Below are 21,855 nucleotides of genomic sequence, written 5' to 3'. Positions count from 1 at the left end.
GTGCATATTCTTAATAATTGTGTGTCCTCATTTTTACACTCTGAAAACATAGATGTTCACAAGAATGCAAAAAAAAAAAAAAATTAAGGTGCAAATATCACTTTGTCAAGCAAGCAATTCCAGTACTGTGCACTACATACACAAATAAAGATGGATAGAAACAAAATCACTTCTTCTTTATATCAACAATGAATGAATGAATGAATGAATGAATGAACGAATGAATGAATGAATGAATGCCAAACAATTCTTGGCCAGAACAAGAATGTGTCAAACAACTATATCAAGAAGTATACCAGAATTTATCCTTGTAAGGAAGGAAAAGGAAAGGTATGCTCTGCTAGAATATTTATTCTTTTAGACTTTTGAGAGGGGGCTCTATATGCTTTGAAGGAAGACAAATCTGCCTAATTTTCTACATCCTTCAAATCAGAATATAATTTTCTTCTTTGGCAAGGGTTTATTTGCATATGACTTGTAAAGTTTCTTGAGATTATTAAATTTAGGGTGCTTTAAAATAAGGCCTCTATAAAGCTATCGCTTCATACAATAAAAGTTTTTCTCACCATCAAAATCTTTAATTCAATTAGCAGAAGAGTGTGCAAAAGCTTTCACAATAGAAAGACATTTGTGCTTATGCAGAGAGCAGACTAAAAGAACTTTGAGATCCAGGAAGAGAATGACTGAGAGGACTGCAGTCTATTACAAAGCATAAGCAAAAATGAAGACTCTGTAGAATCAAAATTTGTATGGAAAAGAGCTCACAGTAATAAAAATCTTCAACTGTAACCATTTTAGAGAAGTATTTAAAAAGTGAGAACATCCTTTTGCAAAATTTTGAAAGGAAATGTAGGGTCATACAAAATTATGTTTTATTTTGAAATTGAGATTTTTTCATATTGTGATTTCATTTAATTTTGATACTTACTTCATTAATTTCATATCAATTCAATGTCAATATTCAGTCAACAAGATTTTGACTGTTTGTTCCCATTCCATGTGGGAAAATAATGGGAAAAAGGAAAAGGAAAAAGCAATCCTGAGCCTTGCTGGCTCTTTTGCTGAGGGGTTACTTATGGTGTAGACACATGAAGAAACTATCATGTGACATTAGCTCCATGTCAGAACACTGCAGTAACTCCTCTTTTTTACCTCACAGTGAGAAATTATTGCAGCTTCTCTCTCAGCTTAGGTAGGATACGTTGCAAATAATGAAGCTTTCAAGATTATGTATTTGGTAAATATAAGACTTGTGAAAAAAACTAAAATATTCTCTTCTCTCCTTCTTCAATTTTTATAAAACATGTTTTATTTATGAAGATAATAACTACTAAGAATAGCTCTTAATTTGTTTAATAAAAAAGTTAGTGATTTATTTTTTTCAACTCAACAATTTCCTCCTTAATATCAACAAATAAACCCGACTCGAGAAGATGAACCTAATTTAAATTGTGAAAGGAGACCAAACCTACAAGGTAAGACCACACATCTGTACTTATCTGAGCGGAGGACAGTGATCTAGGCCTATAATGGGATTACAAATCCCTAATTCTAAACATGCATAAATATTAGTGGCTTCACTTTATTAGAAATGCTGTCTTGATCTGTTCTGGCTTCACAATTGATTATTTTCAGAGAAAAGTCAGCAGATGAATATACTTAGCCATCTCATCAATTGTCTGCTGCTTCCAACAAGAATTATTTGGTCCTTTCTTTAGCTAAATAAATATAGAACATAAACCTGTATGGCTATTGGTAGTCCCTACACCTTTTCAGAGCCTTCAGATTTCCCCTCAAGTAGGCTTACAGAGATTAATATTAAAGGCTGAATATTAAATATCGCAAGGCCTGTGACACTAATCTACTTGAACAATAAAAATGAGGCATAGTAAATGAGATCTCAGAAATACTGGATGTGTTTCTTCATTAAAAATAAAAAAACTTTTTAATTAAACCATCCAATTTAATGTTTTTATATGGCACTTTAGTTTCTAAGGTAAAGCGAGCTAGAGACAGCTGACAAAGAAATTATAACTGCAATTCCTTGGTGAAAATGTTAATGACAGCAAAATATTGTTTAATTAGATGATTGCAGCATCTGGATTAACACTCTTTAAGAGCGATGTTCCTGTGCTTGTCTGCTTCTTCACACTTTACAGACATTTTGTCATCTCTAGGTCATTAGGAAAGAATTTTTAATGATTTTTCTAGAAGTAAGTAGTTCGAGTTACATCTAATTAGATGACAATAATAAGCCCAACACATGCAGTAGCTAAATATATACATAATTAACCAGTGAGGGCTTGTACATCACAGAGTAAAAAAGTGGAAAATGCTAAACAGGCAAAAAAAAAAAAAAAAAAGGTGAGGGGGAAGAAGTTCATCTGAATTTATTACCTAATTGAGGATGTCATTTTTTTTTCCATAAACCTTTAAAAATAATCCTTTTCCACTAGAAGAAATTACTCACAAAAATTATGGATGCAATTATTCTTCATTTCTTTTAAAAGCAGTGACATGTAGGATTTAAAAGAATTAAAATTCCAATAAATACAAATGCAAGCACACATTTAATGTACTGCAATTTGAAATCAAACAGCAGAAATTAGATAAATACTGAGAAACGGATTTGAAATCTAGACTTCTAGCTAAAACAGTGAGCACTGCAATAATATTAAAAACAACTTCTTGTTCCCACTCCTTCTGATACCTTGTGGTGTAGTGGGATTACTTTTAAGCACTCTTTTTAATAATCTTTTAATTGAGAATAGCAAAAATTACTTGTTTCCTATATCACCCAGAGGATTCAGTTGACATATATGCTGGTCCCATACAGAGAGGACAATTAGTATAATCACAGCAAAAACAAAAGGTTCCCTGAGAATGAAGCAGGTAGAGGGAGGAGGGGGGAGGTGACCAGGAAGGCTTATGTCTACAGAGCCAGGACAAAAACCAGGGCCATGGAGAGTATAACACTGAGACTGATTGATAAGTAGCAGAGCGTAGTGTTTACCTTTGGGAGGAAAGCCCAGAGCTGTAAACATGCTGAAATATGCTCGAGCCAGAAAAGAGGGCAAGAAAGAGGGGAAGAGTTTGGAAACAGAAGAGGGAGGTGAGAAAATAGCTGACTAGGGGGCCAGAGAAACAGGTTGAAACAAGGCTTTAGAATTTTGAAGATGGAGAGAGATTTTGAACTGAAATTGCAGTGAGACATCAGGCCAGTGCAGTAAGTGCCAGTAACCACACATAGGATTGGATAGGAAATGATCTAGAAAGAGAGATCTTTGAGAGCTGAAGCAGAAAGTTATTAAGCATATAAGATCTGTGAGCACAGATCACAGTAGAAACAATTAATCTAAACATGAAGCATGGCAATGTTTCTAGGGGGTAAAAGGATGGCATAAGAACTAAAGAAAATGTCATAGAATGACGGATTTTTTTCAAGAGCATACTTCAAATATTAAGGACCTATAGAACAGCCATGCTTCTCAGGACAGACATACCAGAAAACTAGGGAGAGATTCAAGAAGAGATTAATGTATTTATTTCAATGGTTCCGTTGTACAGACACCAACCAGTCTGTGAAATTAACAGTACCAATAAATATGCAAAGACTTCTTGTGGGAAAGGACCTGGCTGCATGATGTCACAATGGGAGAAATAAGCTGGTGTCAGAACCCTCACTTCTGAACATCACTCTTCCGAGGCTACTGCTTCTTGTGTAACTTCAGAGGAGGATAACAAAGAAACATGAGTGCTTTCTTACTCTTTTGTAGAGGACTAGAGACTAACTAAGCACTATTGGAAGAAAAAAAGGAAGCTACAAAGAATGGGCAAAAGATGTGCTAAACTACTTTATTAGTGGACCTCTATTTGGATGAGAAGAGAAAACAGTGAAGTGACCTTACTTATCCCCCACTTACCAGCAGATAATCCACAATTCTTAAGTGTCAAACATCCACGTTTCTGACTAAGCTACAGCTCAGATTTGCTGAATAAGCCAGTAGGAGCTTAATGGCAACATGAATTAAAAAAAAAGAGGATGGATATATTTCTCAATAGCTGAAAACAATAATACCATTAGAGAATAAGATGCTGCTTAAATAAACAGTTATATACTAAAACTAGGTCATTACACTAACAATTACTGGCAGAGAAGTTGTAACTTATAAGGAGATATTTCTTATGGAATCTCATTACAAAAGAGTATAATTAGGACTGTAATTGGAAATTGGATTTCCAAGAAGAAAGAAAAGAAAATACATCTTTACTTAGGAAAGAAGGTCACAAGTATATTCAGTACTCTATTTTTGTCTACAAAATAGAAAATCCTATATTTTCTTCTGACTGTTGAAGGTCCTGTCTACAGTACATTTAAGATTTTGTGTCTGTTTAATACAGGTGTACTTGGGCAGTTATCAAAACCAGGGCAACAAGTAGTAGAGATTCTTTGCTTCCAGGACTGCATTTCTGGTAGAGTTATTTATTTTCTTAGTGCTTTATCAGAAAACACTTATTTGTTAGTGCTTTATCAGAAAACACTTATTTGTTGTAAGGGAAATATTTTTGAGGAACACCTTTCAAAAAGACTTACAGAAATGCAGGCAAAGCTGTTAAAGCAGTGGTGTAACTCAGACTGCCTCACAGCCCCCAACCCTGCAGTTTCCCAGATCTCAGGCCCTGGTGGTACAAGGCTATGCAATGGTGGAGCCAGGATCAGCTTGGGGATGTGAGAACTTCTAGACTTTCTAACATATATTTCTTCTTCGAAACTTTCTCCCCAGTGACCAGACTTTGAGCGAATGTACACTCTATTGTGGGTGGGTTTCTGCCTTGCCATGAACTTTATGAGGAGATTCTTAGCAAATATCCCCACTTCATGAGTTTTTGGAACTGAGCTTTCTAGATGAAGTGCAGACTTCATTAAAACTAAAAAACCTGGTTGATCTTCCAAAAAATAACTTGAGGGGATTTTTTACTTCTGTCAAAAAGTTGAATAACTTTGGGTTTTGCTCCAAACTAGAATAAAGACCTTATTGTCATGTATAGAATTGCCTGTTGGGTTTCAGTCAGCTTTTATTCTCTGGTGTTATTTTCAGAAAAGGTTTTGTGTGTGTCATTGGCAAGTTCAGCTACCAAGGATAAATTTTCTTCTAATTTTTTTTAAATCACATACTGCTGAAAGATTTTATGAGATGATATACAATGATGTGAAATGAGCAAGGCATCCTATGCAATTAACCTATGCAATCATGAGATTACATGAACAAATGAGAGTTATCTGTAAGAGACTGACACCAATAAATCTGCTAGAAATCAAATGCCTTGAGTCAGAGAGAGAGATTTCTAGGGATAGTGACCAAACAATTTTTTTCAAATAGGACAGAAATTCATGGACACACACCAAAAATAACAAAATAGTCAGTAATCCTTCAAACCTTGGCCATAGCAGGTGGAACATGGAATGCTAATATCAAGCCATCCTGTTATAAGGCAGATGAGTAACACTAAATGACCTTAAGAGAATCCTGTCTCATGCAATCACCCCAAGTGTTTGGCTATAAAACTTGCCCAGTAGTACTAGTACCAAAAAACAGGTCAAAAAATATTTTTGTTGAGACTTTCGAGATACTCTGAGGGAATCTGCTCAGGCTGAATCTTGTTAACTGAGATATTTTAGTGTGTTACTGCAATTTCTATTTGACTTCAGACATAATGCTGTCTTCCAGGTTTGAATGCTTTGGTGAGGTACCTACAAAATAATGACCTTAGAATTTTAAACTGATTAAAATTAAAAAAAAATATGTAAAAATGGCTTATCTCTTGTCTACTCTCATTCAAAGAGCTTAAATTCAATGCTCACAGAAGAAATGAATACACAAAAAGGAAATTATCAGCAAAGGACAGTTCTGTTGGTAATGTATTGGACAAGGACTGAGGGGACTTGGGCTAACTTCCCAGTTCTCCCGTAAATCCTCCCAGTTCAGGTGAGGCAGCCAGGGAGCCGGCAAGGGTCTGCCTGCATTTCCTACTCACTAGAAGGGCAGCGGATGCGTGAGAGGCACGGAGCAGCTGGAGACAGGCCAGTGTCCAGAAGCAGGATAGAGGCATTCTGGCACTGCACCAGAGGCAATAAACACTCAGCAGGGCTCCTTCCTCCAGCAGAGATCTGCGGGACCGCAGCTAAAATGCTTGGGAACCAAGCTGGTGACTTGCATTGGACTTCACCATATGGACTTTCCAGCCCTGATCTCCAGTAGTTTCAGGGATTCTGCTTTTTGCTCCACTGCTCAAGGTAAACATGCCCTCAGATTTCCAACTGTTCAGTGGTAACACTTGTGTATCACACTGGGACAAGTCGATGACACATTTATTAACGTCCGTAAGACTCGATGCATGGACCATGACTACCATCTAAGCACAGAGGCCAAAGCCTGAGGGTTCAAAGCAAGCGAGTTTGACAGCTCCTGAATTCTGCCACTGCCCTACTGGGAAGAGTGCCGTGACTGTCCCCAGACTGGTCAGCATAACAAGTGCTACCTTTGGGTTTCACACTTACATGTGTCTTATGTTTGGCCTGAGGATAACCTCAAGCATAAAAGTCAGGACCAAGTAAAGATGAGAGTTGTAACACTGGAGTACAAAGTGATGCCTGGTGGAATTTAATTTGGGTTTCAAATTAAAGCTCACTGAAGTGAAATGTCTGTATGAGGCTCTCCACAGGCAGGTTCATAAGCAGCATGTGTGCTACAGGCAGGAATCATAATAGTAGACAACCTCCTGGAAATCTCTGTATATGGTGTAGAAAACTGCTGCTTTTTGCATTTAAAATTAACACTGGAGTTAACACATAGAAAAGGGAAAGGTGAAAGGAGTAATATCTTCCTGAATGTTTAATTAATGACAATTGCCAGAAAAGCTCTTCTTTTGCCAATAACAAATGGATGTCTATGGCAGTTATTTCTCATTTTAAATACCTAATCTGATATTATATTTCATCTCAAAGAACAAAATGAGAAAAGATGCTGTAATCTAATCATACCACAATCCAGGTGACATCTGTACTAGGCAGAATACTGTTGTTATTCTGCTGTCTAGTTGCTGTTGCTGAGAATGATGAAGTAGCGAAATTACATTTTCCCATTATTATTTCCAGACACTCTCTGGCAATGGTTTGTTGACTCTAATAAAGCTTCAGACAAAGCTGTCAGCAGAGGAAATGGCAGAAGGGGAGCAAGGAACAGCCTTCACAGCAATACATGAATCTAAAGTCTCCATGATAGGTTGTGCATTTTCTGATAAAATGTAATGTGTGTGTGTTTCAGAAGATATCACAAAACTGCAGCCGAATTCTAGTGGGATGAATGTATTCTATCGAGTCACGTTGCTTAAGATTTTGACAAACATAAACATATTACAAGGGATTAAAGAGGCAGAAGCCTTACCTGCTATAGTATTGAGGAACATCAAGTATTCAAAGTTGGATATCTCCCGTCTCTGCCAGCGCTGAGTCATGTTGGAGGATTTATAAAGTTGTCGGGGTGTGGCCAGAGAGATTCTCCTAGGAAATGCATTTAAAAAATGATTTTTTAAGAGTCTCATTAAATGTTAAGATGTAGGGCAACATTTTTAGTGTGATTGATTTCAGATTGTCTCAGAAGCTTTTTTATTTCATTTAATGAAGTCAAGAAGACACTATTACTCTTATTTCAGAAATGTCTAAAATTAGGAGCTATGTTTTATTTTATCTCTACTACAGCATTGCAATAAATCAGAATATTATATTTTGTGGTTTATTTTATTCTGAATCTGGTTAAAAGACAGGGATTAAAAGAAACTGCAGACCTCCTGGTGCCAGGCTTGTCCAGAAGGAATAAAAGAGGAATACCATGTCCCTGTTTCAAAAGGATATATTGAGATAAATTCATTAATGTTAGTGAGTGATAGATTAAAGTGACATACACTTCCATCACACAGGTTGACTGTATTATTACACGATTTGTGCACCTCCTGTATGGTCAACTACCAATGATTCTTTCCTAAATCCTAGTGAGCCTGAAGATTTCTATTTATAGCTGGTTTCTGAAAGAAGCAAATTTTACTCAGTTATCTGCTCACATGTTCATCTGCCTGTCTCTTCATAATGACTTCTAAATTGCATTTCATTCAAATTTGGAAGAGGAGCAGGAGTGTCTATGATCCTCATTTTCCACATATTTTTTGAAGCTTACAGGGCTGGATAAAGGAGAAACTACTTGCCAAGGAAGAAAAAAGCAGAAACTCTTCTATATTCAACTCTTCTATATTCAATTTGACAACATCACAATAAACAAGTACCATGCAGCAAGTCTTAAATTAACCATTGTATATACTGTCCCTGGTTGGTAAAACATAGGAGACTAGAGTCAGTCTAGACTAATGCATTAAAGAAAAAAATCGGCAACAGGCAGAAGCAGTCTCATTGTTCAAAACTCATTTCTAGAGAAAATAGTTCTTGCCTTAAAAAAGGAGAAAGACAAGGAAATCTTTGTAAAGAAAATAAATACCTTTTTAAGAAGAAATTTAGATCTTAGAAATGTGCAAAAATAGAGAAATGTTTATACCTGTTAAGAACATCAACAATAAAAAAGACAATTCCTAATGAGTAGTTTGAATTCAATGAATTTGAAGAATGTATGTGGTAATATTTACACAGCTTATCAAGACTAAATAGGGACACCCAATGCTTCAGCTTTCAGTTGTACCCTGGGCACACTATGTGTTATTTTTAGACTCTGGAAGCTGAGTATCTTCTTAAAACTTAGTAATATACAAGGTGTCAAACTGCGCAATGTTTACAAAAATGTGAACCACCTACTTCTAAAGATACATGCACATACTCCTGGAGATGCACTAAACTCTATTTCCAGAGAAAGGATGCATGAGTATTGGCATGTGACTGGAGTGTATCACAGTTATTACAATTATTTGTCTAAATTGCCAGTGTGTAAGTTGTCAACATCTGCCATATTTCAGCTTCCAAAACTGGGCATACAAAAATGACCATGCAAGGGTATTTACCCAAATAGCAATGTGTTAGGTCTTGCCAGCTTGGCTAGCCTTATTTTACAGTAGACTATAGGATACAAAACATAAATGCACTTTACTAGTACACAGGAGGCAATGCAAAATATTTTAAAGTTGTTTCTATAATACTTATGAAACAATTTATCTAAAGAAATATCCAAATGTAATCATACTTAATATTGCATTTCATAGAATAACAACTAATTTTACAGTACAACTCTCAAAGACATGTGTTTTCCTGTAAATTCTGAATAATGCTACATGCAAATTAATAAACATAGAAAATAAAAATACTAAAGAGATCATTAAATTTACAAAGCGTTTATGTCACAGACTTTCTGTTCCTCCCATGACAAAACAACATTTATGTATCAGCTTAGTAGCTGCTTTCAGACTTTTCACAATCTCCTAGGGAGTCTCAAAAATCTATAAACTGTCAAGTGCTGGACTTTGCATTTGAATGCCTGATTTGAGTGAACTCTACAGAAAATCAAAATATACTAAAAACATCCTTATTTACTCCTTATCTACCGTGTTTGAAAGATTCACATTTTTTCAACAGAGACTGGAAGAAATTATGCACAATAAATTGGTTCCACACCTGCTTGTTTCAGCTAACACAGGAAGACCCACTGTTTTCTGTTTTGCTAAAACCACCCAACTTTGATCAAACTATTTCTTTCTTCAATATGCCATCACCAATATGAAGATGCACAAATGAATGTGCTTCCTTTGCTTCTAGAGAACCACAAAATATCTACTCAAAATGAGAACTGCAGAAGACTCTGATGTACAACAGAATGATCCAATTTTTCAATTTTTATACATTTAAATTTATTTAGAAAACAATTCAGGCCATTTTGGTGAAGGAAGGGATGTTATATATTCCATATGTGGAATATGACACACCCCCTTTCACAGTCACTTTTAATTTAGTTAGATACAATGCAATCTCATACAAAAAATATTTACGCATCTTGCACCTGCATGATGTCATGTGTAGCTCCTGTTCAGAGAAAAAAAAAATAAAGACTTGGGAAAGTAATTTCCCAAGGAAAGGCAAAAAACTCATCAACATTCATTTTAATCAAAGTTCTAAGAAGGGTTTTATACTTTGATGGGATAAAATCTTAGTTTTTATACCTCTCTCCCTTCACAAAACTCAACCTCTGCAACCAGCTGTATTGAGATCGGGAGATCCATCACCAAGCTGCTGACATGGCAGAACTGAGCTGATGTTGAATATAGTTACTGTAACAGCCAAAATACATTTTTTTTCAGAAAAAAAATTATTTTAATTTCTTGGTTTTATTAACTGAAGCCATTGTTTTCTCTAATGCTTTAATAACCCACAGAAATTCAGGGGAAGGTGTCAGTATCTTTAGGGGCAAAGATACTGGATCTTTTACCAATTCTTTGATCTCAGTATGCTAGGAAACCATTGGGCAGCTCACAGCTGGTTTCTGAGCTGTGATGTTTCCCTCAATAAAAAGACATCAGTAATGTGTGTGTCCCTTCTAACACCTCAGGGGTTAGAATCATAAAAAGTAGTCTAATAAAAAAGTGGATATTATTCTACCTATGTAGAATCATATGGAGCGGCAGAAGTTAAAAGACACAGCATTGTTTGCCCAGTTGTATCATTTGGCAAGGTCATAAGGAAACTACAATCAATGCAACATGTTTCAGAAACAGTGAAAATGCATTTATCAAAGACAGACTAATTTGATTACTAAATCAGACTGAAGTCTTCAACATGTGACTTATTTTAAGGATGTAATTACTTCTTTGTAACATTAAGGACAGGCTTGAACTCTGTTGAATCAAAGCATTAAACAAGCTGTTTTGAAAGGCAGCAGAGGCAAACTGAAGACTTGCTCTGAACAGCAGGTCTGTAGAGTCTTTGGAAGTCATAATGGTTCACCTGCTTCTAATCCTTTGAGCCATTAGATCATAAATATTTCTATTTACTTCTATTTCCTTTCACCTTTCATAATTCCAGAATTTCACGAGGAAAACAGAAATACACTTAAAAGCCATGTACTGCATTAAAAGTAATTTACTTCTTTGGAATGTTTCCATCATGAGTGCAAGCCTTTATGATGTAATTAATTAAACTGTATTTACTATTAAACTGTAATTAACTCTAGGTGACATTTATCAGAGTAGTATCAGAGAGGAAATATTACTTGCAGAAATAGAACTAAAGAACTTAAGCAAAACAATCATAAAGATCTTCTTTTGTTAAGATATTTTAAGGTACAACTTAATCTGGAAAACTCTGATGATAAAAAAAAAAGATAATGTTTTACTCAGTATAGCATCTTCTTTTGGTTACTCAGTATAATTTCACCTTATTTTAGTTATGTAAATAAGCATAATTTTATAAATTAGCATTCCAGCCAACATATTCACAGGAAGGAAAACTATTTTCTATCAACTAAAGATTAACTACAGAGCAGTTATAGAGCCAGATTTCCCCTCAGTTATTCCACTGCAATCCTACTGAAGACAATAAGGGTATGCAGACAGGGGAAAAAAGAAAAAGAACTATGATTATGGAGTTTTTATTATGCATAAATCATACACTGATTACACAAAAAAAAAACCAGAAAGAAAGAAAAATAACTTCACTACCATATGCCAGATATATTCTGAAGGCTAGCAAGCCATTTTCGATTCAATTTGAACTTTAATTGAAAAGGTATGGAAATAAGTGCATATTATATTGAAGCTGAAACTTTTCTAAATAATTATATATCAACAAACTTTTTCAGACAATTATTCACTGAATAATGCACAAAGGATATGAATTTCAAAAGTAAAAAATGTCACTGTAAATATGAAATTCTGATTGAGAAATTTGCATTTTGTTTGTGCTAGAACATGTGGCCATTTCTATTTCAGAAAAGAATGCTATTACTTTCCATTTAGAGACAGCATTTCCTTTAACTTTAGTATATGGAAGAACAATGCAAATATTAACAAGATGCGCCTTCCAAATAAATGCCCCAACTTCGCCTTGATCTCACTGAAAACTTGAGAAATTTGGCAGTTCGCCTAAAGACTTCAGCACATTCAGGAGATCAAGCCTTAGGTATCCTGAGACTCTTGGGCTCATGACAGGGAATGATGTTCATCTGGGAATGAAACAGTTCTCCAATTCTACAAATACTTTGACACTTCTGAGTATTTCCACATTTTGCACTGGGATAAAACAAGGACAATGAGAAGTTTTAGTTTGTAGGAAATGACTTAGAGAGAGACACATCCCAGACACTATACTGATGATTAAGTCATTGGCTTTTTGGCCAAATCAAGCCAAATGGGGGTCTGAGCCCAAAGCACCATATTTTGTTAATATCATGCTGTTTCCTTGCTCCCTCATATTTTTTATTTCTGTCTCATTTTGACCAGAAGTTAATGCTGAACTAAAAAACAAACAAAAAATGTCCCCACTCTAACACAGTGAAGTACACATGAAGATCATCTCACCTCTCCCTGAAACAGGAATACTTTTATAATATATAAGATCTGACAATTTGCAGCCTTATTTCTGGCCATAGGCTGATTTGATGTTGATGTTGATGCGGGAATAAAAACTGTAATTGTCCATAGTATGTGAAAATCTCTAAAACTCAACCTTTATTGTTCTTTCAAAAATATATATGCTCCTCAATTTTGGAAAGAAAAGAAGAAGAATGCACTATACTAATGAAAGGAAGAAATCTGAAAATTGCAAAATAGCCACTATGCTGATAAGAAATGAAGTAAAATCCCACACATTCATATATATAAAATAATTTACATTCAGCAAACACAAAAACTAGTCAAGTTCAGTTTCACATCCTGCATAAAAATCACAGCAAGGATGAACATTTGATTATACATTTTTAAAACCAGACTTTGAAGAGATAAGGTGTAAGTATTTTCAATGGAAGGTGCTTATTTCCTGTAACTGAAAAGGAAAACATCTAATTATTTTTAATACTTTTACTTTTTTATCTCTTACTTCTTTTACTTCTATTCCATATACTAACAGGCCATATAGTAAGTAAAGTGTAATGTTTCTCATACTAGCCTTAAGAAAAAGAAAATCTAGAGTTGACAGGAATAATGTTTTAGCACTGATATTTAAAAAATACCAACTGTATAATACAACAAACACAAAATATAAAATCTATGTTAATTAAATTACCTGGCTTGTGGCAAACCATAGCTGGTTCCTACTCCAACACGTGGTAAGCTGTACACAACTTTTTTCACTGTTGCTTGGTCAGGAAAATTAAACATAACAGAAGCTAAATGAAGAAAGGAAAATATGTACCAGTAAAACATTTGCAGCAGTCTGTTTCTTCACCTGCATGTATTTTTAAAATGCTCAGGTTTTTATTTGGGGACAGAAGTCAGTTCCACTTTTATCCTCCTGGGGATCCAAGGTACAACAGAAATTCCTGACATTTTTCACACCTATGTATAATTAGCTGGTTAACATTTTAGCATTAAGTCTCCCATTTTGCAGAAGACCTGAGTGTTGCTTACTTCAGAGGAACAACACTTTACTATTAACCCATAAAATCTCTTATCAGGCTGAGATACTGTTCATTAGCTGGCATGGCATTTGCTCTTCTAACTAGTGTCTTAAAACAGCCAGGAATAAGGAATTGTTCAATTCCTTCTCCAGCTGAAATCAAAATTTACATCAGAGATCCTGAAGGTAAAAGACCACTACACACCTCACCAGCCAGTGAACTGTGATTCAGAGTAGCAAATACAGAAAACCGAGTAGATCCATTTATTGCTCAGGTACTTTTTAACTTTAATTCCTTTTATAATTAGGGAAAGAAATATCCTTTTATATGTTCCACTAAAATATTTACAGACAATTGAGGAGAAGGGTGAGACAATTGAAAAAGCAAATTTCCTATCCAACATCTAAAGAATTTACCAATTGCAATGATCTGGTTCTGTAAATAAATCTCACTGCTGGACAGGAAGCAGTGAGATTGATTTTAATAAAATTTGCACTGAGCACATATGAGAGGAAGCATTATAGAACGGACATAAGCACTTTATCAAAGGAAGCACAGAATTTTCCTTTTAAGATAAATAAAACAAAATAACCACTAGCACAATTTTATGCAACAAATATAAATTTTGACCTACTTCTGTTTGCCATAAACACTTCCAAAGCTGTGTTCTGGAGAAGATAACGTCTTGAAAAAACAGCTCGAATCTCGCTGAACATCCATTTTCCATGAAGGCCTTCAGTATATGCAAGGACCTTTAAAGAAAGTCAAGGTGAGAGTTATTAGCAGGGATTTTTTGATAAAATATTATATAAGAACAGAGGAAATTTTACCCACCAATCAAGTTCATTGTGTCCCATTAACACTTAAAACCAGAGACTTAAAATGAACTTAAAAGTTTTTAAGAAATGCAAAAAAAGGAGTACCTGCTGTTAGAAGAATATCAGTAATTACTGTAACCTGATACTCCTAAGATCTATTTCTCATATGTCTCATCAAATTAATTTCCTCAAAAACGCCAAAAACTCAAACTCTACAAACAAGTACATGGAAACAGACACACTTGAAATGATGCTTATCTTCTTCCAACAGTGTGCATGACACAGTTGTCAGTTATCTATCAGATACCAGATTTACTTCTGAGGCTGCCTTGTGCAAAGAACAACCAAAATAATACAACTTGCTATTCACATCCAATCAGGGTCATAAATTACAAGTCCTTCCATTCTATTAATAAGTATGAAAATTAGCAAAACCAGTATGTCACCATAATAATTTTTCTGAAGTTAGGTACATCAAATATTCCAAACCATGGACAAAATTTAACAGTTTTAATTTTGCATTTTAAACTTAATGTGAAAATATTTTAAAATAAAATAGTTTAAAATTAGCACTGCTTTTCCTGTTTTAAATTTTCTCAACTAAGTGCATTAATATAAGACTAGATATTAATATCAAATAATATTTTTTCACTTTTCTTTCAGTGTTTTGGATGTTCAAAAAATAGACAAAAATAGACAAAAAATAGACAAAAAAGACACAATTTAATTTTATGTCATTTTTATTAACTTGTATCATGCACTGTAGAACAATTCTTTTCCAATCATTTTCATCAGCTGGCAGGCTGCCTTCAGCCCTGCACCTCTGCTCAGGTGGGCTCTGCTATGGCACTCCTAGGAGGAGTCACTTGTTTGGGATGGGGATCCTCACCACACCCATCTGCATTTCCCAGTCTCTGTCGACTGTGCCTTTACCTGGGCTGCAGCCACTGAGAGAATTGCAGCCTCAGTGAAACAAAGAAATATTGTGAACACCTTCCCTAAAGGAACGTTTCAGACTGAAGAGACTGAATTTCTCTGCTCTCCATTAGGTACACAAAAGCTGTCATACACCAGCTCTCAGAGCTTTACTCACGCATCTGAGGTCTTTACTTTCCCTAATCATGACCTCCCCCAGCTTCTGAACAGGAAAATGTTAGGGAGACCACCATATGCTGCTGCTGTCAGTGATCCTTCATGCTTGAGGAAATGGGAATTGTATTTCTTCAATCTTTTCACTGACGCGGCTTCAAGTTAGTAACATGTCTCAATATATGAAAAAGCTAATTTCAGTTTGTGAACTTGGTGTACAGTCTTTTTCTCATAACCACGATGAGTCTATTTCAGAGAGGATGTTAATAACAGAAACAACAAAAAAGTGATTCAGTGCATGGAAAGGCATTCAGAGTTAGTTCTGTCCTCGATAGAGACCAGTTAGAAGAACACAGCGTTCCCCCTGTACTGTTTACATGAGGGTAAGTTACAGACAGAACTCTTAGACCAACATTGCAGCTGATGACACTGTTTCATTCACCTCAGCTTTCCACACCAGTTAAACACATCTTGGAAGAAGGGAAGGAGCTTGATTCTTTGGAGGTCACCCAGACATGTGCAAAAGACTACGGACTTCCTCTATTCAGTCACAGGTCAGCTGTGGAATGCTACCTCATACACGAAATTGTTGCAATGGTTAAAAATCTGCACCTTATTTTTCCTTTGAACTCTGATAGATCTTGTGACACTTTTGTCTGTGAGCTTTCTAGTATCAGGTAACTTTTCCTTGTGTTGGTAATTACAGACTGGATCCACTTACTGCTTAGCCTTCTCTTTGATAAACTAAGTAAACAAAGTTTTCCTTGATTTTCTTTCATTGAGATCAGATGCTAGGATTACACTGGTATGATGTATGTGAAATTCAGGTGGATAAGAACAATAACTGAAGATTGAAGCACTCTCCTTCTTTGAATGTATTCTGCTGCTATCTGATACATAATTTTTGAAAATATGCAGGTTTTTAAATTAAAGAGAAGAAAGTCTGACGAAACCACTCACATTTAAAAAGCTAAAATATGAGAACAGTCTCTCAGAGGGAGGAGTTTGACATATATGTAGATGCAACCAGATCTACAGCAGCCAGCAAATTTGCCAAAAAAATTAACTCCTTGACAAAGCATCATACATCAGGAAACCACTTTTTGTATCAAAAATGTTTCTAGTTGTTTTTTTTTTCGTAAAGAGAAATATTTCTATTAACTATATTCTATATATTAATATATTAGAGGATTCACAATAATACATTTATGATGTATTGATATATACCACAACATAGTTATTATAAGTCAACACTAAAAGTACACTGTATACCAATCATACACTGCTTGGCTTTTACTTCCTCCTCTTTTTTAATTAAGTATAAAGCAATTGCAACTACACAGAGATACATTCAACCCACTATTAAATGAATGACACATGATAGCACTCCAGTAAAACAGTAGAATGGAATAGGAAATCAAAGGAAATAAAGGAGTCTGTAATTCAATTAATGCCCTCAACTACACTCTTCTTAACTGTCTATTAGTCCTACAAATATCAGATTATCTTGCCATTATCAAATTATCTGAATTATTTCAGTATTTCTGTTGTAACGTTTTCCTGTCCAAGATATATTACCCATTTTTGCCATTCTCCATAACATTGATCTTACACCATTTTCTTGTGATGCATTAAACCTCCCATTATTAGATATCTACAATTTACATCAGATATTACTGACATTGTAGCAGGATTATTTCTTATTGCTGTTATATCAGCCAATTCAAAGTAATTTTATTTCTCTGAATTTGAACCCTTGTAAAGGCTTATATACATTTTTCTTTCTTCCAGAATGATTTTTAGCTTTGCATTTTCTCATAGGACATGAATGAAATCCTATCTATTTTACATATTTTACATACTTTATGTATTATATCTTTGAGTATTCATAAAAACATTGTTCATAAAACCATTTCGCTATGCTAATACACAGAAATTATGTTACTAAGTTATCTGAAAATAAAATTTCCATGAGTTCCAAGACTTGGTTGTTTATACTTAAAGTCAGTACTCCTTATTTTGATAGTTTTATGAGTTTTCCTCCTAAAAACATTCGTGAAGGCTTCCTGCCTAGGAATGTTTTAATAGTTGAAAAATCATGAGTAAGCCCAGCATTCTAGATACATCTTAGATAAGCTGTTTTTATTAAAATAAAAACAACCAGCCAATATCCACATTTGAACTAAGCACACTTTTCAAGTTTAGTATCAGCTGCAGCTGTTTGGAGTAAAACTCATTTCTCCTTGTAAAACCTTTTCACTTAGGAATTTGTGTATATTTTAAAGATACCAATTTGCTAGAATTGATTGCAGCAAGATTGAAGCTCTCACCTAACAACAGAATGAGAAGTCTCTAAAACTCAAGATTCTCTTCTATGGAAATACATCTGTTGGTGACTCTTATTTAGATTAGGTTAGTAAAGCAGCCTGGGATGCAGATGGAAAATTCTAGAGAAGAGAAACAGAACCATTACACAAGTGCTTTCCTATTTGGATCAGATATGAAGGCTCCATTATTTTAATTTTATTTCTGATGTAATCAAGATCTTTTTTTCCCATTCAATTAAGAGTCAATGCATTTTTAATCATAAACATTATTCAGCAGATATTCAATTATTGATAATGAATTGTTAATTAACAGCTGGAATTCTGCACTAACCAGAAGACCTGAAATACTAGTGTCCATTTTGCTTGAATCCCTGGTATATTATCTCCACAGAAGGAACACTTAAGTACTGAGGCTCATTTTTGCTGCTTTATACTGTTTTTTGGTATCTCATATCACCAGACACAGCATGCAAAAGGGTATTCTGGCCCTTTTCTTCTGATTATCTTCTCTGGAATTGAAGTAATCACAAAATCAGGTGCTATAAAGAAATCAAGGAAAACAGCCTGTACAATCCTATTTATTCTCAGTCACTAACTTTTAGTAAGAAGGATCACTTTTGCTGTCTGTTGCAAAGAATTTTTACATATTTCCTTCTTTTAAAATAGCTCTTTGTGTTTATTCATTAATGACTATGTATATGAATTGAATCCACTGTTTTCAGTGAAAGTTCATCATTTGTCTTTTGAAACCACATTACTAATTCAGGATATTTTAATTCTAACCTGACTTCTCAATGAAAGTGTTGATTGATAACATTTTTCAAGCTTTGTTTATAAATGCATGTATCATTAACATGTAATATATTTGTCTTTTTGTGGGTTTGTTTGATGAGCAGTGAAAAAAACATGAAAAAACTTCTCCTAATATCTAGCCAGAATTTCCCTTGTCTTAGCTTAAGGACATTTCCTCTGGTCCTCTTACTGCAGGCATGGTAGAAAAGACTGACCCACACCTCACTGCACCCTCCTTTCAGGGAATTGAAGAGAGTGGTGAAGTGCCCCCTGAGCCTCCTTTTCTCCAGGCTAAACACCCCAGCTCCCTCAGCTGTTTCCCACAGGAAATGTTTTCTAGTCCTTTCACAAGCCCTGGTGCCCTTCTCTGAGCACACTCCATGGTGGAGAAAACATGGAGAACTTCCCACAGAAACAAGTTACAGTGTTTGGTCATTTCAGCAGAGTGCCATCTATAGCCAGCCACAGAAGTGTGGTTATGTACCTGGCCCATGTACAAAATAGGCATTTAGAAAATAGCTTGGCATCACTGTATGCTTTTAGAGGTCAGAAATGCATGGAATTGATTACTGAAAATCATTCCGTCCTGTCAGAGGTTTGGATTTCCCTTTTTCAAATGTTGTCTAGCATTGCAATTTGCAGCAAGCAAAATGTGAAATTCTGAATGCAGGTCCTCTTGGGTTAAGACAAATGGCTCCTATGAACACACAGCAAACTTTCTTCTCCAGAACAATTTAACAAGACAGAGTTAACCATAGGTATATGGCAGACTGCATGATTGCTTCATGTATTCTAAATACAGATTGAGATGACAGATATTGATGGCATGGAATTCCACTCCAAGGGTTTATGAAATACCACATTGAGTAAGCATTTTATAATTTCAAAATGTTTGATAAATTACTGAGTATGATCAACTTTTAGATTTAGCAGGAAAAATAAGTGTACACTACAACAAGGGATATATCATGTCAAGATAGATAAGTATAAAAAGAAGTTATATTTATTAAGAAAATTCAAAATCAGGTAAGTTCAAATAATGAAATGCCTTGTATTTTGCTTTTCTAAAATGGGAATCAGAGAATGCAAATAGAAAGGACAATTCAAATGACTTTAATATCCTAGTGTTTCATTGACTTCTTACTAGTTTTTTGTACATTTAGATTACTTTAGGAACAACTTTTTGGCCTCAATTCCCATAATCATATTAAATACTTCTAAAATCTCACCAAAATACTGTTATCATTTTTACTTTGCACCTTGTGGTCCAGTAAAATGTTCTCACTTTCTCTCTACATTAAGTTCTCTTTTCCCCTTCTTTATAGCATGCTTCTGTGTAAAATGTTTATTTGTAAGCCTTAAAAGCTTTCCTCCAAGTAGCTCTTGTAATGTTATGCTGTACAGGATGAGCTGAGTATTATGTGCTATTATTTTTCAACTCAGATCAGTTTTAAAATCTTTTCTAGGACTTTTTAAAAAAATAAATATTGGCACTCCTGTTTCATTTTTCTCCTCCTCTTCAGGGATCTAAAAAATGCAGATATTATTTTTGTGGTTTTGGACTTTATTTCCTTGCCAAATTTTCTCAGCTTATACTTCTACTTCCAATGTTTTTTTAAGCTTTCAAGAGGCCCCTTGTCTCGAAACATGAGGTTCTGTTCATCCAAACCTTTTCTAAATTTGATTTCTCTGGTCAGCATACCCACTTTGTTATCCATTAAAACAATGCCCACTCAGCTTAAAGCAACAGATACTCTTATTCCCACATTCATTTGCAATCATCTGAAAATTTATTTGAAGTTGGTCCACTTGAAGGCCATTTTCCTCCTTTCATAAGCAAAATGGTTTTGCATATTATGATTTTGTGTTTTAGGCAAGGAATGGAAAGGATATTGGGATTTTTTTTAAGGAGTAGTTCCAACAAAGTAATTAGAGCAAAAAACCAAACCCTAGTCCAATATTTATGTATTCTAAATGGACCATTTCTACTACTGCATTTGTGCAACACCAGTGCATAGTTTTAAATATAAGTGCAAACAAAATTCTGAATAATAATTATTTTATCATTAATTTTGATCTCTGTGCCTTTGCAGTTTTCTTTCTGTGCAAAATAAAAACAGATTGTCAATTTAGGCAACTTCTGAAATGCCAGCTGTAGACTGACATTCTTGGGAAGAACGGCATCAGGAAGAGGTAGAAGATTTAGATATTATCGCCTTAGAAAAGGTAGGCAGAGGCCTTTTTTAGGCTCTACTTTCAAACATATTCAGCAATTATTGCTTTAAGCAGAGGCTTCACTGATTTAAGAATTTTAAAACCACGAATAAAGCCGATGGTGCTAGCTGGGGCCATCACCATCATGTGGAGAAGTAGAAGGCAATTATATTCTAGTGCCACATAAAGCCATATAGAGCACAGCCCAACTCCAAACACAGAGGCTGAAGAAACAAATAATGGGGCAAAATCTCACAAGTAGTTCTGGTAGCCACAGGATTGAAGCAGATTGTGTTACTTACCTCACAAAGCTTAAAATGACTTTTTGTGTTGACTTTGGCAACAATGGGATGTCAAACTCAAATCTAGTGAGAAATGTTAACAGAACTATGTTTCCATTCTCACTCTACATTTCGTGCTCAAAGATAATCCAGACTGGGGAGTGGTGATCTCAGACTCAAATTGCTCTAAGCAATCCTGCCCCAGCAGTGAAATGCAATCAAATTAATTCAATTAGAACCACACAAATTACAGTTTAGTGGGCATGCCAAAAAAGACATAAAATTGCTATGATCTGAGCAAAACCAGACTTTTTTTTAAGGAATAAAAACAGAGAGCTTCTTTTTCTCTTATATGGTCCATTCTCCTCAACAAAAGTAAGGCAACTGAAAGAAAGGACTTTTAATACCTAAAAATTCAGGGGGAACACAGTGTTACGAAATGCTTGTAAGTTGAAACCAAAGCAGGATATTTATTCAATAAATAGTTCTTTGACAAAAAATGCAGCTTTATTAAACTTGTATTATTGGTGTATTTCACAGAATTTGTGAGAGCTTTAGCTGAGAAAAGATGCAGCAGAAGCAAAAAACCCATAGAAATAGCTTGAGGAATAAAGGATGTATAGTATCCCTAAACACATGATGTGTTCTTTCCCAAGAATCAAGCCATCATAAAATTCTCTGCCTGTTTTGATTCATTGTTTATTTTCCCCAGAACTTGCATATATTTATTGAAAAG

At 34.9% G+C, this 21,855-nt stretch overlaps 1 protein-coding gene across 5 annotated transcripts in view; it reads right to left on the bottom strand.

Annotated features, from left to right (window-relative positions):
- NBEA (neurobeachin) overlaps positions 1-21,855 on the bottom strand; it is a 458,842-nt gene that overhangs the window by 86,074 nt on the left and 350,913 nt on the right. For all 5 annotated transcript variants that reach the window (XM_066544903.1, XM_066544904.1, XM_066544902.1 and 2 more), the window contains 3 exons: positions 14,233-14,350; positions 13,265-13,367; positions 7,446-7,561 (listed from right to left, as the gene is read on the bottom strand). In XM_066544903.1, coding sequence (XP_066401000.1) covers positions 7,446-7,561; positions 13,265-13,367; positions 14,233-14,350 — 337 coding nt within the window. The remainder of the gene's footprint in view (positions 1-7,445; positions 7,562-13,264; positions 13,368-14,232; positions 14,351-21,855) is intronic.

Source organism: Molothrus aeneus, chromosome 2, assembly GCF_037042795.1.
Source record: "Molothrus aeneus isolate 106 chromosome 2, BPBGC_Maene_1.0, whole genome shotgun sequence".
Taxonomy (NCBI): domain Eukaryota; kingdom Metazoa; phylum Chordata; class Aves; order Passeriformes; family Icteridae; genus Molothrus; species Molothrus aeneus.
This window is presented reverse-complemented; position numbering and strand designations above follow the sequence as displayed.